General features: G+C 39.5%; 1 protein-coding gene across 4 annotated transcripts in view; it reads right to left on the bottom strand.

Annotated features, from left to right (window-relative positions):
* Positions 1-12,961, bottom strand: part of LOC139748237 (synaptosomal-associated protein 25-like) — an 84,980-nt gene that overhangs the window by 23,363 nt on the left and 48,656 nt on the right. For 2 of the 4 annotated variants that reach the window (XM_071661105.1, XM_071661106.1), the window contains exon 2: positions 2,450-2,470. The exons of the other annotated variants lie outside the window; for them this stretch is intronic. In XM_071661105.1, the coding sequence (XP_071517206.1) occupies positions 2,450-2,458 (9 nt within the window). In that variant the 5' untranslated portion in view covers positions 2,459-2,470. The remainder of the gene's footprint in view (positions 1-2,449; positions 2,471-12,961) is intronic. 4 annotated transcript variants of the gene reach the window in all.

Below are 12,961 nucleotides of genomic sequence, written 5' to 3'. Positions count from 1 at the left end.
GAATGCTGTTCTAATATTTGCTTGCAGACTGTTAGTCTCCTTAACCTTTCTCTTAAGGAGGGACTTTGACGACAGGTGAGGGAGAATGTATACTCCCAAGTCTTTTACACAAAAAGATTCCTGTGTGTGTGTGTGTGTGTGTGTGTCCAAACTTTAAAGAAATAAAAATACTTAAAGAGATGATCTAGAGTAGACAAAAAATGATGGCACTGTAACAAATTTGTCTATCATGGAAAAGAGAAAAGAAAGGGGAGACATCAAAAGAGGACAGTTCTGTAAAAAGGCGCAAAGTTACAATAATGTGAAGCTCAACATGAAACTTGTTAGAAAAGATGTAAAGAAGTACTTTTATGGTATAAGGGTAGTGGATGACTAAAATGAGCTGAGTGAATTGTGAGTGCTGAAAGTGTACATGAATTAGAAAAGTTGTACTGGATGACAGCAGAAAATGTTGGAGAGAAGCCTCCAAGGATTCAACTCCCTCCCCATACCTTACAAACAGGTAACAACAAAGCATACATACACATGCACATCTAATCCTTTACAGGGAAAATTAATCAAGACCTTCAAGTTTTTAAACCATGCTATGATATCAACAGTAAACAGTTCTTCAAGAGATGCAAAGATATAATAACCAGAGTTCATTAAATATATTATGTAAAGAAGTACTCTTATAATATTAGAGTAGTTAATGAATCAAATATGTTAAGAGATGAAACTGAGAATGCTGATACTGTTTAAAATGCTGTATGACAGCATGTAAAGTTCAAAATACTGGGCTTCATGAGTGTGGAACTCCCTCCCACACCATACAAGTAAATACAAAAATAGACAATCATTTACAAGCACACACAAGCAAACACACTACATACATACAAAGCAAGCATATACACAAACATAAACAATTATATGTATGTACAAGTGGAAAAAATATACTTTATAATCTGTCTATCTATAACTTACACTAAGAAACATGCATTTATGTTGGTAGCTTCAAAACTTTATGGAGCATGACATAAAAAAGGCATAACTATCATTCTTAACCAAACTATAAAATAAAAGGACAGGGACTCTACAATATGGATTACAAGTTTTTATTGCTGATTAAAAGAATTTAATCGTAGTCTTCCATGAATGGTTACATGAAAAGATATGGTTTTCTGTGTATGTGCAAGTGTGTGTCTTGAAAATAATAGCCCAGTTTGAGCAGGTTTTACTTACACAAAGGGTGATAACCTACAATACAGAGGACCTTTCACATCGACAACAAACAGAAAAGAAATTTCTCCTCTTTCTAAACAGTACTAGTTCTAGTGTCTAGTTGTCTTACATTATGGTACTAACATATATCTATCAGACCCAGAGAACATTTTCACTAAAATCCAGCAGTGCCACTAAGAAAACTTTCGTGAATTTATCCAGGTATTCAACAGCATGAAAAAAAACCATAATGCTTTGTCTGGATCAAAAGGCTGAATATAGTTTCAGATATGAAAACTTATTACTAACTATTACTTTAGCCTAAATTTAAAGGAAAAAGTTCTATCAACAACTATAACCTATTACTTGAAATCTACAGAGGTGACATACTATCTAAAGCAATCATTTTGATTAAACAGCACATCAATACAGCTTAATCTTTTCTATGTTACGACTGCTTTGGAATTGAAAAGAATAATATTCACATCATGAAATAATGAATTCATTTTCATGTTCATGCTAATTTTTTCTTTTCAAAACTATGACCTTTTGCACATAAATCTTGGTTACATACCTATAACTAAGTTTAAACAAATCTTTTGTTTGTGTGAAATATGATATATGTTCATTCCTTTCACCAAAGTAATGGAAACGATCACTAAGAAAATGAAAATCTGTTTTCGTAATCCAAGGGATGTACAATCCAAGCATTAAGAGATATTGAGGATTAGAATTACATTAAGAAGTTCTAAGAGGCACAGCAGCATCAAAATCTGTTATGCAACAGTGGATGAATCTGACCATTTAGTGAATATATAACCTAAAATGTCTAGCAGGCTTCAACTGGCTATACTGAAATGTACCTAAACTTGAACCACAAATATGAAATACAACGAACCTCTCAGTCTTACATGGATTTGGTCACCTTTCTGTACTTACAAGTAAGTACACATGCTACAATAAAACTTCATTCAATACACAACTGACTCCATTTAAAGTAGTCTTTACCATCAAAATCTTCATAATGTGGTACCATTTATGTAGAAATGAAAACAATGTATAAGCTGGATAAAGTAATGACTATAATCATTTTGAGCATTAGAAAATTCACCATTATTTCTTGGTATATTGGTTCCACTAGATTTAACTGGAGTCCGTTACTATAGCAAGCATGACACAAGGGAATTTCCAAGATGCGACTGAGATGTATCCCCAGGTGTTAGCATGTTTAACTGTCTTCCAAACTCACCGTAGCCATGTTGTCTTGTTCCTGTGTTGGGGTTGAAAAGAAGAAGCAGAGGAGACAGGCAAAGAGATTAATCATATTTCAATGTTATGAAATTTAGAGCACAAAGTGATGTTACACAAAATGTGTCCATATGACACAGGCAAATATGCTCTTCACAATAGAATAAATGAAAACTTAAATGTAAAAACCTAACAAATGCTCAACAGATGTACAAACACTCATCAATAAGCCTAGACATACAACCTTAATGCATACATCCCCAGCCATAAAGGGGGATTCAAATAATTACTTTTATTCAACGAAATGCACACTTATATACATTGACACGGTGTGTTAACAGGCATATATGTTACTTTACAGTGGTCAGAGTTATTAAGGTGTAAGTGACCATCATATATTGGTCATATAGGTGCATCAATGTCATACTTGGAGAAAATCAAATTGACAAACCATCAATATACACCCCTGCCAAATCTATAAAATGGAAAAAGCTGTTAAACTAGTAACAAGCAATCTAAAACAGAAAAAAAATCCGGTGCATTCCTTATTCACAAAATTCATCGGTGTAACTGAAAATACTGATACTACATAATGATCAAAATAATGGAGTACTAGAAGTATATACAAGCCCTATACTTATAATGGCATAACTTTTTAACCTTATGTTGCAAGTGCTCAGTAATACTGTAGTAATGTCTAAGAATAATGACATTTTCAAAGGATAATGCATTCTAGAATTCACTACTTATGCATAATCATCAGAATCCAATATTCCAAGAAAGATACGTTTCAAGCACTAAACAAACTCCATGTTAGGCAACTTCACAGATGAATATGATGCAGTTTTTCTAAAATAATGTTTATGAAAGGCATTCACGTAATCTAAAATAACTAGGAACTGCAAATATATCTTATTTTTTCTGGTAAAAAGAGAATCACAACTGATTCAGCTGTGGGCATCAGTCAATTCGTCTTGCTTTTTTTCAAATGCTACATTTTCACAGACTGCATAATCATTGAAAAACATTTCATTCTTTGGGATGTCTGGGGATGACAAGAAGAGGACCATGGTCCAATGGTGTCACTTCCTGAATATAATTGAGAGTATAACACAAAACTCTCAAACTACAAAATACTATCTACATGAACACATCCAAGGTCTATTAAACCGAGTGTTCCAAATAAACTAAAAAAAAAAAAGGTTCTCAGCTCAAAGATGAAAAATAAATACATCAAAATACAAACTATTAAAAATCTTATTAAATTTCCACATTATGTGCAAGGCTTTAGTTAAACTATCCCAGGAAATAAATGTGCAGCTCAAAAAATTTCAATTGAAATTAATTAGTATTCATTATTTTGGCTTCATTAATAATGGTATCAACAGTCTCCAATTATACTGTACTTCTAATTGCTCTGGGCAGATATAAGGTCTATATCTGATCTGGTACATATAATTAGATATGCTTAAGAGAATGAATGCCATCATATGAAGAAATATGTTCAAATTTCTGTGCAGCACCAATGTCATAAAGATGGAATGCACTGTCATACATTTTCATATGCTTAAGGTATATACATGCTATTCATTGTTAAAAGTATCAAAGTGCAAAGAAGTGACAGCATGACTTTACATGGATGAAAACTAAAAAATAATGGCTACTAGAATGGAAATCCATATAGCATTTTAATAAAAGCCATAATCTCAATCATCATCTACAAAATACCTACAGTATCTTCCCAGGTCTAATACAACTAAAAGAAGGATATGTAAAATTGTCAGTCACATGAATCAAGCAGAAATTAAAAAAACAGTTAAAGATGGATGCCTTCCATCTGGAACAAGAAAAGAAACATTACTGCACATTTGTGAAGTTCATTCATAATAAGGTAGTCCTGTGTAAACTTCTCATAGAATGTTTCACATTAGTGGAAGTTCTACAAGAGCATTTCATTTAAAATATATATTTTTGCATATATCAAGAAGGGATCAGTTAATTACTTTGAATAACTATTCATAATCTTCATCAATGAATACAGTCACAATGACTGTGAGGCATCATACGCTCTTCTTTAAAGTTTTCAATAAAGCCAAGCATATTATCATATCATAGAGGTTCCAGGGTTATGCGGATTTAGATATCTAATTCTAATCTTCTTTCAAATCTTTCAAATAAATTTTGTCTCTGGTGCACTATTTGGTGCCCACTTCTAAGCTAAGAGCAGTTAAATTTGGGCCTTCATTAAGCATGATCAAAATCTAACATTACAGTACCTACAAGCCAGTGATCAGTACTCAAAAATGGAATTTATGCAGTGATGTTTATACAGAAGAATATTGAAAATCCACATTCTAAAATCCATAAACTCCTTGAATCTGTAATAGTATTGGGTATGCCAGAAAACCCACTTATAATTTCATGACATATGTCTTGACTATAGCTGCAATGGTAATGATTCATATATCATTGGAATAGTAAATACCATGGTATAATAAAAATTAGTACAGTATGATATGGTATGGTGCATTTTTTCACAGTAATTAACATTCGTATGTAGTTACATAAGCTACAAACAACATATAAATTTGCATTAAGCACACAAAACACTGTTTAGATTACAATATGCTCAGACTATATTCTGTGGCCAACGTACAGTTCTATAATATGTAAAATCCTGAAAGCCTACCACAGTCTGGTCTGCAGGATCATGGATTTTCATTATTCTGCCAGTACTGATGTATAATTTGGCTCCAGCTCTGGATGATTTTGTAATGGCATAATCAGAGACTAAACTTTAGGAAAAATATATGAATGTTTGTGAATGCAAGTTTCAGTTTTGAGTCCCTATCTGAACATGAGCTAATGATCACAATGATAATCTTCGTGTTTCCAAAATTTTTCCACAATATAGTACAACTATCAGAAGCTTCAGTCTGGAATGTACAAAAAAAAAAAAAAAAAAGAAAAAAAAAAAAAAAGTCACACTGCATACTCAAAGTTACAATTTTCCTACGCAATTCAACTAGCATGACTAGACAGTATGTCCACACCAGTAAAGGACAAACACCACTGAGCAAAGTCCTAAACTATAACTGGGAGCTTTCTATATTTACTGAACACACTGGAAAGGTTCCTATTTCACTACTATACCTATTTTCTACATTATGGTCGGTAATGAATTACTGTACTGTGTCTATACATTTTGATGGTAAAAAGTCCAACATGTTAAAAGACAAAGCTACATTAAGGGTTACAATAAGTAATCAATATGGATACAAGAAATGTAAGATAGATAATACAAGGTATGGGTATTACTATACTCAAAAGAACTTATGTGGGGAAAATTCGCCAACATGATTGGGTGTGATCAAATTGCTCATTAATTTCACACCCAAAGAAAAACAGTTGTAAGAAGTAAGCAAGTGGAAAAAAGCCCTAAACAAAGTATGTTTAGTTTATATAAAGCAACCACATCAGAAAAGATTACAGATTAATTTCCCTCATTTGGATGAATCATTGCAGAACCATCCAAATATTTGAAACCAACTTACAAAGCAAGTAAAATTCTCAGATTATGGCTTAATTTGTACAAGGAAAGATGCAGACTCTTGTGCATTACAAACAGTAACATATAATGATTAGATTTATATAAAATGACAAAGGGTCTTTTGATAAGCCTATTGCCTTTTGTTTCATAATAAATAATTTACTTTCTCATTACAACTATCTGTATTGATGAGGTGCTTTACAATAAGATGAATGAGAAGCAGGCGGATATTATGTGTTAAAAACCTTACCGACATCTGCACAAGCCAGGAAAAATAAAATGTTATATGAACAGAAATATTAAGGTAAGACACCAAGGATCTGGTGCCAATACCTAAGGCATTATATATTTACATTTAAAATCATTCCCTTTAAAGCCTTACGATTAATAATTCAAAACAGAACATTTTATCTCTAGCTTTCATGGGGAAGTTAAAGAATCTACAAGACAATAATAAAGAAAAAATCCAGAATTCTTCAACTATACAAGCTTAACCCCTCCATTCAGTTTATAGATAATAATTTATAACAATACTAGAACTACTCCCAAAGAAGATTTAAAAGCATGATTAATATAACATGTTAAGAACATCAAAGCAAACAAATATATAATATGAGAGAGAGAGAGAGAGATGCAACTTATAATTCTATTACACAATATTAATAACCTAAATATCAATAACTTTTCTCCAGACAGATTTATCAAATATAACCCTCAGTAAATTTCTGTTGACCTCAGTCCATGAGTGTACCTGCAGAGACCCTATAAGAATGTACTTCCCTGTACCAAACTGATAATTGTATACTGGTAATTACATTCCCTGCGGTGAGACACATGTATCAGTGCTGTTGTATTTCATGGCTACAGACTGCCAATGGGTATCAGCCAAAATCTGCAACAGTCAAACACAATGCACATAAACCTACATCCTTTCTAGAGGCAAAGTGCTGCAGCATACAGAGAAACTCCCAAACATGGAGATCTAGCTATTAACGATCCGCAGTAGCACTAAGAAAGTCGGTCTGTAAGATGACTGTGTCAAGTAACTATTACAAAAGGAGAAAGTAGTCTAAGCTACAATGACCCAGTGTATCTCAGTGCCAGATATGGTATGGCACTGCTATTGATAATGCTGAAAGAAACCTTTCTACGTACGGCGTTTAATATTGGGAATTTCGATGAAGAAACTTTCCTTACATGGCCTTCTGTACGGTGGTCACCATAGAAACGTGACCTAACAAAACCTTGTTCGTAAGAACATGAATATGAACAGGCGGCCACCATCAAAACCTAATGTAACTTACGGATATGAACCGAAAGACTTGGGGCAGAAACAGTGAAAATTTAATTTCCTTTTTTTTCATACTCTTCTATGAATCCTGTGAACTGCGTTTTCCTAGTTCCTTCCGTTTATATATATATATATATATATATATATATATATATATATATATATATATATATATATATATATCCCTCCTAATGTACTTTTCCCAGACCATCTGACTAGATTATGTCAGGCAGGAATTGCGCGTGGTGCTCACCGAATATGCCAACTGCATCTGGTGTCCCCAGACATCATCAACCACCCAAGGATTATCATAAATACCCGACCAAATGTCCCTCAATTTTCTGATCGCGTGAGTGGCGGTATTCCCATGTTCCTCGTCAAAAGTCCCACTTTCATATGCTCAGAAACCGCTTCACCATGTCACTTAGTTCATCTAGTACGTGAAAAGCGTGGCAGCGGTAATACTCATTTAACCAGTACACATTTCGAATATTCATAAACAAACTACTGCAAATGAGAGAGAAAGAGAGAAAGAAAAAGTACTTTGTGAATCAAGGAGGAGGATAACAAATCAATGCTTTGCAGCTATGATGAATCTATCGGACAGGTCCCTCACGGCAGATATTGGCCAGTGAACAATGCATTTTATAGCTCCTTTGTTCCCGCGGACACCTTTAACCAATACACAGACACAGACACACACACACACACATGGGGAGTTAAAACACCAACCAAAGATACAGAATATATACCTTGAAACAGCCGCCGACACTGAGCGCAAGAGAAACGTCTTAAATGACATCTTTGTCTTGCCAACACTTAGTTACTCGACTGGCTTACGACTTTGAGAAATAGTTCTAAACTGAACCATTTCTTCTTTTTTTTTCCCCCCTACCAAGGATCGTCCAAGGGACCATCAACTGAATGGTGAAAGACAAAGGAAACAAAAATGTCGCCGCCGATAAACTACCAAAAGCATGATGTCTAGACACACTCAGCATCTCCAGGGTGTAAATAAATAATAATAATAAACCGCGCAAGACGGGTCGATAAATGTCACCACATTCTGAGAATACTAAACTAAGCGACACATACTGGCCGTGATAATGCCATCTTGTCTCCCATTCACAAAACACGAGAAGCAATCTAATGCCACGGTAAACCTGAGACACACAGTGCACTATACAGTAAACCTGAGAAACAGTGCGGTATATTTCTTCAGAGAAGAATTCTAATATATTTACAGGAATCATCAGTGATATATCTCTGGCTACATTCATCTAAAAATAAAGATTATCACGATTTGTCTTATCTACTTAAGAACACAATACTTACATTACGAAAATGGACATGATACAAATTCATAATGTACTTTTTTCTTCTCGATAACCTTGGCCCATAATTTCATTGTTACATTTCCATTCCAGGGAGAACAAGTCCATGATTTCTTTTACTAAAATCAAAACCTACCAATAAAACCAAAGTATATACTTTATTCATTTGAACCATTCGATGATTCTGGGATTAATATTTCTAATAAAATAATCCAGCCTCTTCGTTTTCTACGGAGTTGACCGTACTTGGGTCAGTGACAACCCTCATACCATTCTCATTAAAATATATAAAATACTCCTCTACTGTACACATTTCTCTCATCGTTATGTGCAGTATATATATATGTATATATATATATATATATATATATATATATATATATATATATATATATATATATTCGGTGTGTAACACAACATGGCAGCAAGGGAGTATATGTGACCGGAGGTAGCCTTTCTTCGTCTGTTCCTGGCGCTACCTTGCTAAGGCGGGTAACGGCAATCAACTATATATATATATATATATATATATATATATATATATATATTCAATACCGGACTTGTGACCCGGTTCCCCCGTCAACAATGGTGACACAGAAGTACACCACGATCTAGGAGGAGAGGGGCGGGGACCCCAGAGTTATTAAGCTGTGTCACCAAAGTTCCTATTTACGATGTCTATGTCGCAAACACCACAAACCTCGACACATGTGTTGCAACAGACTGCATTACTGCAGGAAGTCCTGCAACAACATGATACACTATAACAGAGTACTGCAGCACTCACTACAACAGAGAGTATTGTAGTATACAACAGGATACACTACACCAGAGTCTTGCAGTATACAACAGGACACACTCCAACAGAGAGTACTGCAGTATACCACAACAGGACACACAACAACAGAGAGTACAACAGTAAACAACAACAGACCACAGGAAGTAGTTCCCGTGTCAGCAGGGCAGTACACTGTGTGTGTGTGTGTGAGTGAGGGTGTGTGAGTGAGGGTGTGTGTGTGTGTGTGGGGGGGGGGGGCTACAGGCTGGGGCAGAGCCTGGCATATCGACCAGTAGGTGACCGGGAACCTCGAACAACACAACGAGGCTCCCAGCCTTTCCCTAACTTGTACGGCACAACTCTCTCTCTCTCTCTCTCTCTCTCTCTCTCTCTCTCTCTCTCTCTCTCTCCTAGGGCGCACAACACGCCCCCTTTCTCCTACACCCACACGCCCCTTCCCACTCAGCACGGTCCGTGAGGGTACACACTGATCCTGTATAAAATCATTCCCTCCTTCCTCATGAACTTTCCATGGAGGAAATGAACTAAATAAATATGACTTTTTTCCCGGCGTCCGTTCCACATATATTTACCCCCCCCCCCTCCAGTTTAAATGTCCATGAGGGGCGACAGAAAGTTTATCATCTCCGTATATCAACGGGGAAGAAAGTACTCAACCCTCGGCAGCAAAAAAAAAAAAAAAAACGGTGCGTGCGTCGATTCTTCTCGTGCAGGACGGTGTCACGAGGGCCTGACCTTTGACCTCATCCTGTGAGAATCGGGGTCCGATTGGCATGCCACCCCACGCCAACAGGTCGCGCCCTGGGCGCTTCTAATCGCCCGGAGGCTTGGAAGCAGCGTTAAAACAAAGGGGAGGCCGGGTTTATCATCCACCCCACGCTCACCTTGTGGGCGGGTAACGGAAAGGGGCATGAAGACATCACAGAGGAGAGTCTATGGTGAGGGAGGGAGGTGGGGGAGGCACCCAACTCCTCCTCCTCCCACCCATCCAATCCACTGCAGCGTAAGTCTACTAATCTCCCCGCGTTCACACGGGGAGACGAACTTGGGCAAGCACAGAGAGAGAGAGAGAGAGAGAGAGAGAGAGAGAGAGAGAGAGAGAGAGAGAGAGAGAGAGAGAGAGACGCCCTCCCCACCAAGCGTGGCACGCAAGGCATAAATCCCGCCATGAATGGAAAATCCCGTGCGCTGCTCTACACCCCAGCCAACCCTCCCTCCCTCCCTCCAGTCTCTCTTGCGTTCCGTTACGTAACACCCGTTGTCGGCTACGGGTGGGGGGGGGGGGGGTAGGAGTGAGGTAGTCTGGCTAGGGAAGGGGGGGGGGTTGGCTGGTGGTTCTACTAATACCCCCCCACCCCACCCTCCACACACACACACACACACACACACACACCCTCCCTCACTTTAAACAGTCGGGGGAGGGAGCCTGCCTGCTGCCGCCTCTCCCCTCAACTTCCCTCCCTCAAAATCTCATTCCACAGGTGACCCGCCCAATAATACAACATAATGTCCAATGATACACACAAACACACATATATTCGATATCATTTCAAAACACAGTATAACATACATAAAAAAAATCAATTTAGGAAGCTAAATTATACATATATATTTCTATCAAGGTTTAGCGATAAACAAACGCTTCTAGAACGAATCAAAAACGAGAGAAATGCGTAAATTTCATCATCTCTGATTTACGCTCTTTCGAGCGGGTGTTGCTGCTGAAGACAGTCGCCCGCTATACTACCCTCGCTCAGCACGCCTCTCCTCTCCTCTCCTTCCTTCCTGGAGTAGTGCCATTGATTTCCTGGACCCTCCTCCTCCTCCGTGTCCACAACACCCTCCTCTACCACACAGTGTGGCAGAAAGTGGCGCACGTACGTACGGACGGGAGGGAGGGAGGAGGAGGGGAAATATGGACGGGAGAGGCGTAACAAAGGAGGAGGACGCGACATGTTAACACGTACCCCTGACACCCACGTCTTACTACTGTAGAAAACGGTGAGGGAAAAAAAAAACGAAGATATGGAGACGGACGTGAGAGAAAACGGGAGACTATCAGAAAACGAGGATGTAGAAGAATGCAGCTAAAAGAATAAATCCTCAATTTCAAAATGGCGATGGCGATTAAATAATACAGTAGATGTGTCATTAAATCATTTTTTTTCCTGAAGTATGAGAGAGGCTAAAAAGCTGTTGCCCTTCGCTAGGGTTGGAGGCTGTCGAAGGTGAAAGATGGCTTTACACACACACACACACACACACACACACACACACACACACACACACACACAAGATCCTGTGCCGGATAAGACAATGGTGAGGCCCGTGACGTGGGCGGGGGAGAGAGAGAGAGAGAGAGAGAGAGAGAGAGAGAGAGAGAGAGAGAGAGAGAAGGGAGTATCCGCCGCGCTGACGTCAGTAGGGGGTGGGTGGGTGGCGCGTGCGGGCGGGCGGGCGGGCGGCAACCCGACCGGGCCCCGCTCCTGCCTGCACTGGAGAGAGAGAGAGAGAGAGAGAGAGAGAGAGAGAGAGAGAGAGAGAGAGAGAGAGCACGGAGTACCGTGACGTGGGCATGAGAGGCGCGCGCGCTCTCCCCTCACCGCTCATGGCTGGAGATAGACCAGGGGAGGAGGGGGAGGCGGCCATATACGGTCAGAGGAGGAGGAGGAGGAGGAGGAAGAAGGGGAGGAGGAGGAGGAGGAGGAGGAGGAGGAGGAAGAAGAAGGGGAGGAGAGGAAGTACAATGGAGGCAAGTCATGCACTCGTGGTGGGGGTGGGGGGTAGGGGAAGGTCTACTGCATGAGGAGGGAGGAGTGGTAGAATGTGTGGTGGTAGTGGTGGTAGTATCAGGTGGTGTGTGGTGGTAGCGGGGGAACACAGCCGTTGCCTTCCCGGATATACAGCTTTATGTGGCCGACACACACACACACACACACACACCACACACACACACACACACACACACACACATGCCCAGCCTTATGGGAAGGTGACACACATAAAGGGGTGTTGGCACTGGCTCGGGAGGAAGGTGACACACACGGTTGAAGGTGACACAGACAAAGGGAAGGTGAAGGAGCTCCAGGGGGAAGGTGATGGGTGGAGGAGGGGGGGACACACTAATGAAAGTGACAGAGAGGCGCAGACAACATTATCATGGCTGAAACTCAGCATGAACAGCACACGGCTTCGAATCCCGCCCACCTCCAGAGTGGCCCGGGCCATGCATGCTTGGACATGGCCCGGGCCACGCACGTGACCCTCCCATAATGCATTAGAAAATTACAGGGGGGGGGGGGAGAATAATGGCCATAGGACTCCCTCTTAGTGGGGGTTAGGTCAAAGGTCACACCGCCAATGTCTAGAGAGGGGAGGTCGTGACCTCGTGCCGTAAAGGGTCAAGGGTCAGAGGGGTGGGTGGGTATGTGTGTTGCAACGGGTTAGTGGTGTGTGTGGTGGGGGGAGATGACCAAGTTTGGCACAAAAAGTTGATACTGGGGGAGGAAGTAGGGGAAATGGGGGACTGGTGATGGGTG

The sequence above is a fragment of the Panulirus ornatus genome, chromosome 73, assembly GCF_036320965.1.
Source record: "Panulirus ornatus isolate Po-2019 chromosome 73, ASM3632096v1, whole genome shotgun sequence".
In the NCBI taxonomy this organism is placed as follows: Eukaryota; Metazoa; Arthropoda; class Malacostraca; order Decapoda; family Palinuridae; genus Panulirus; species Panulirus ornatus.
This window is presented reverse-complemented; position numbering and strand designations above follow the sequence as displayed.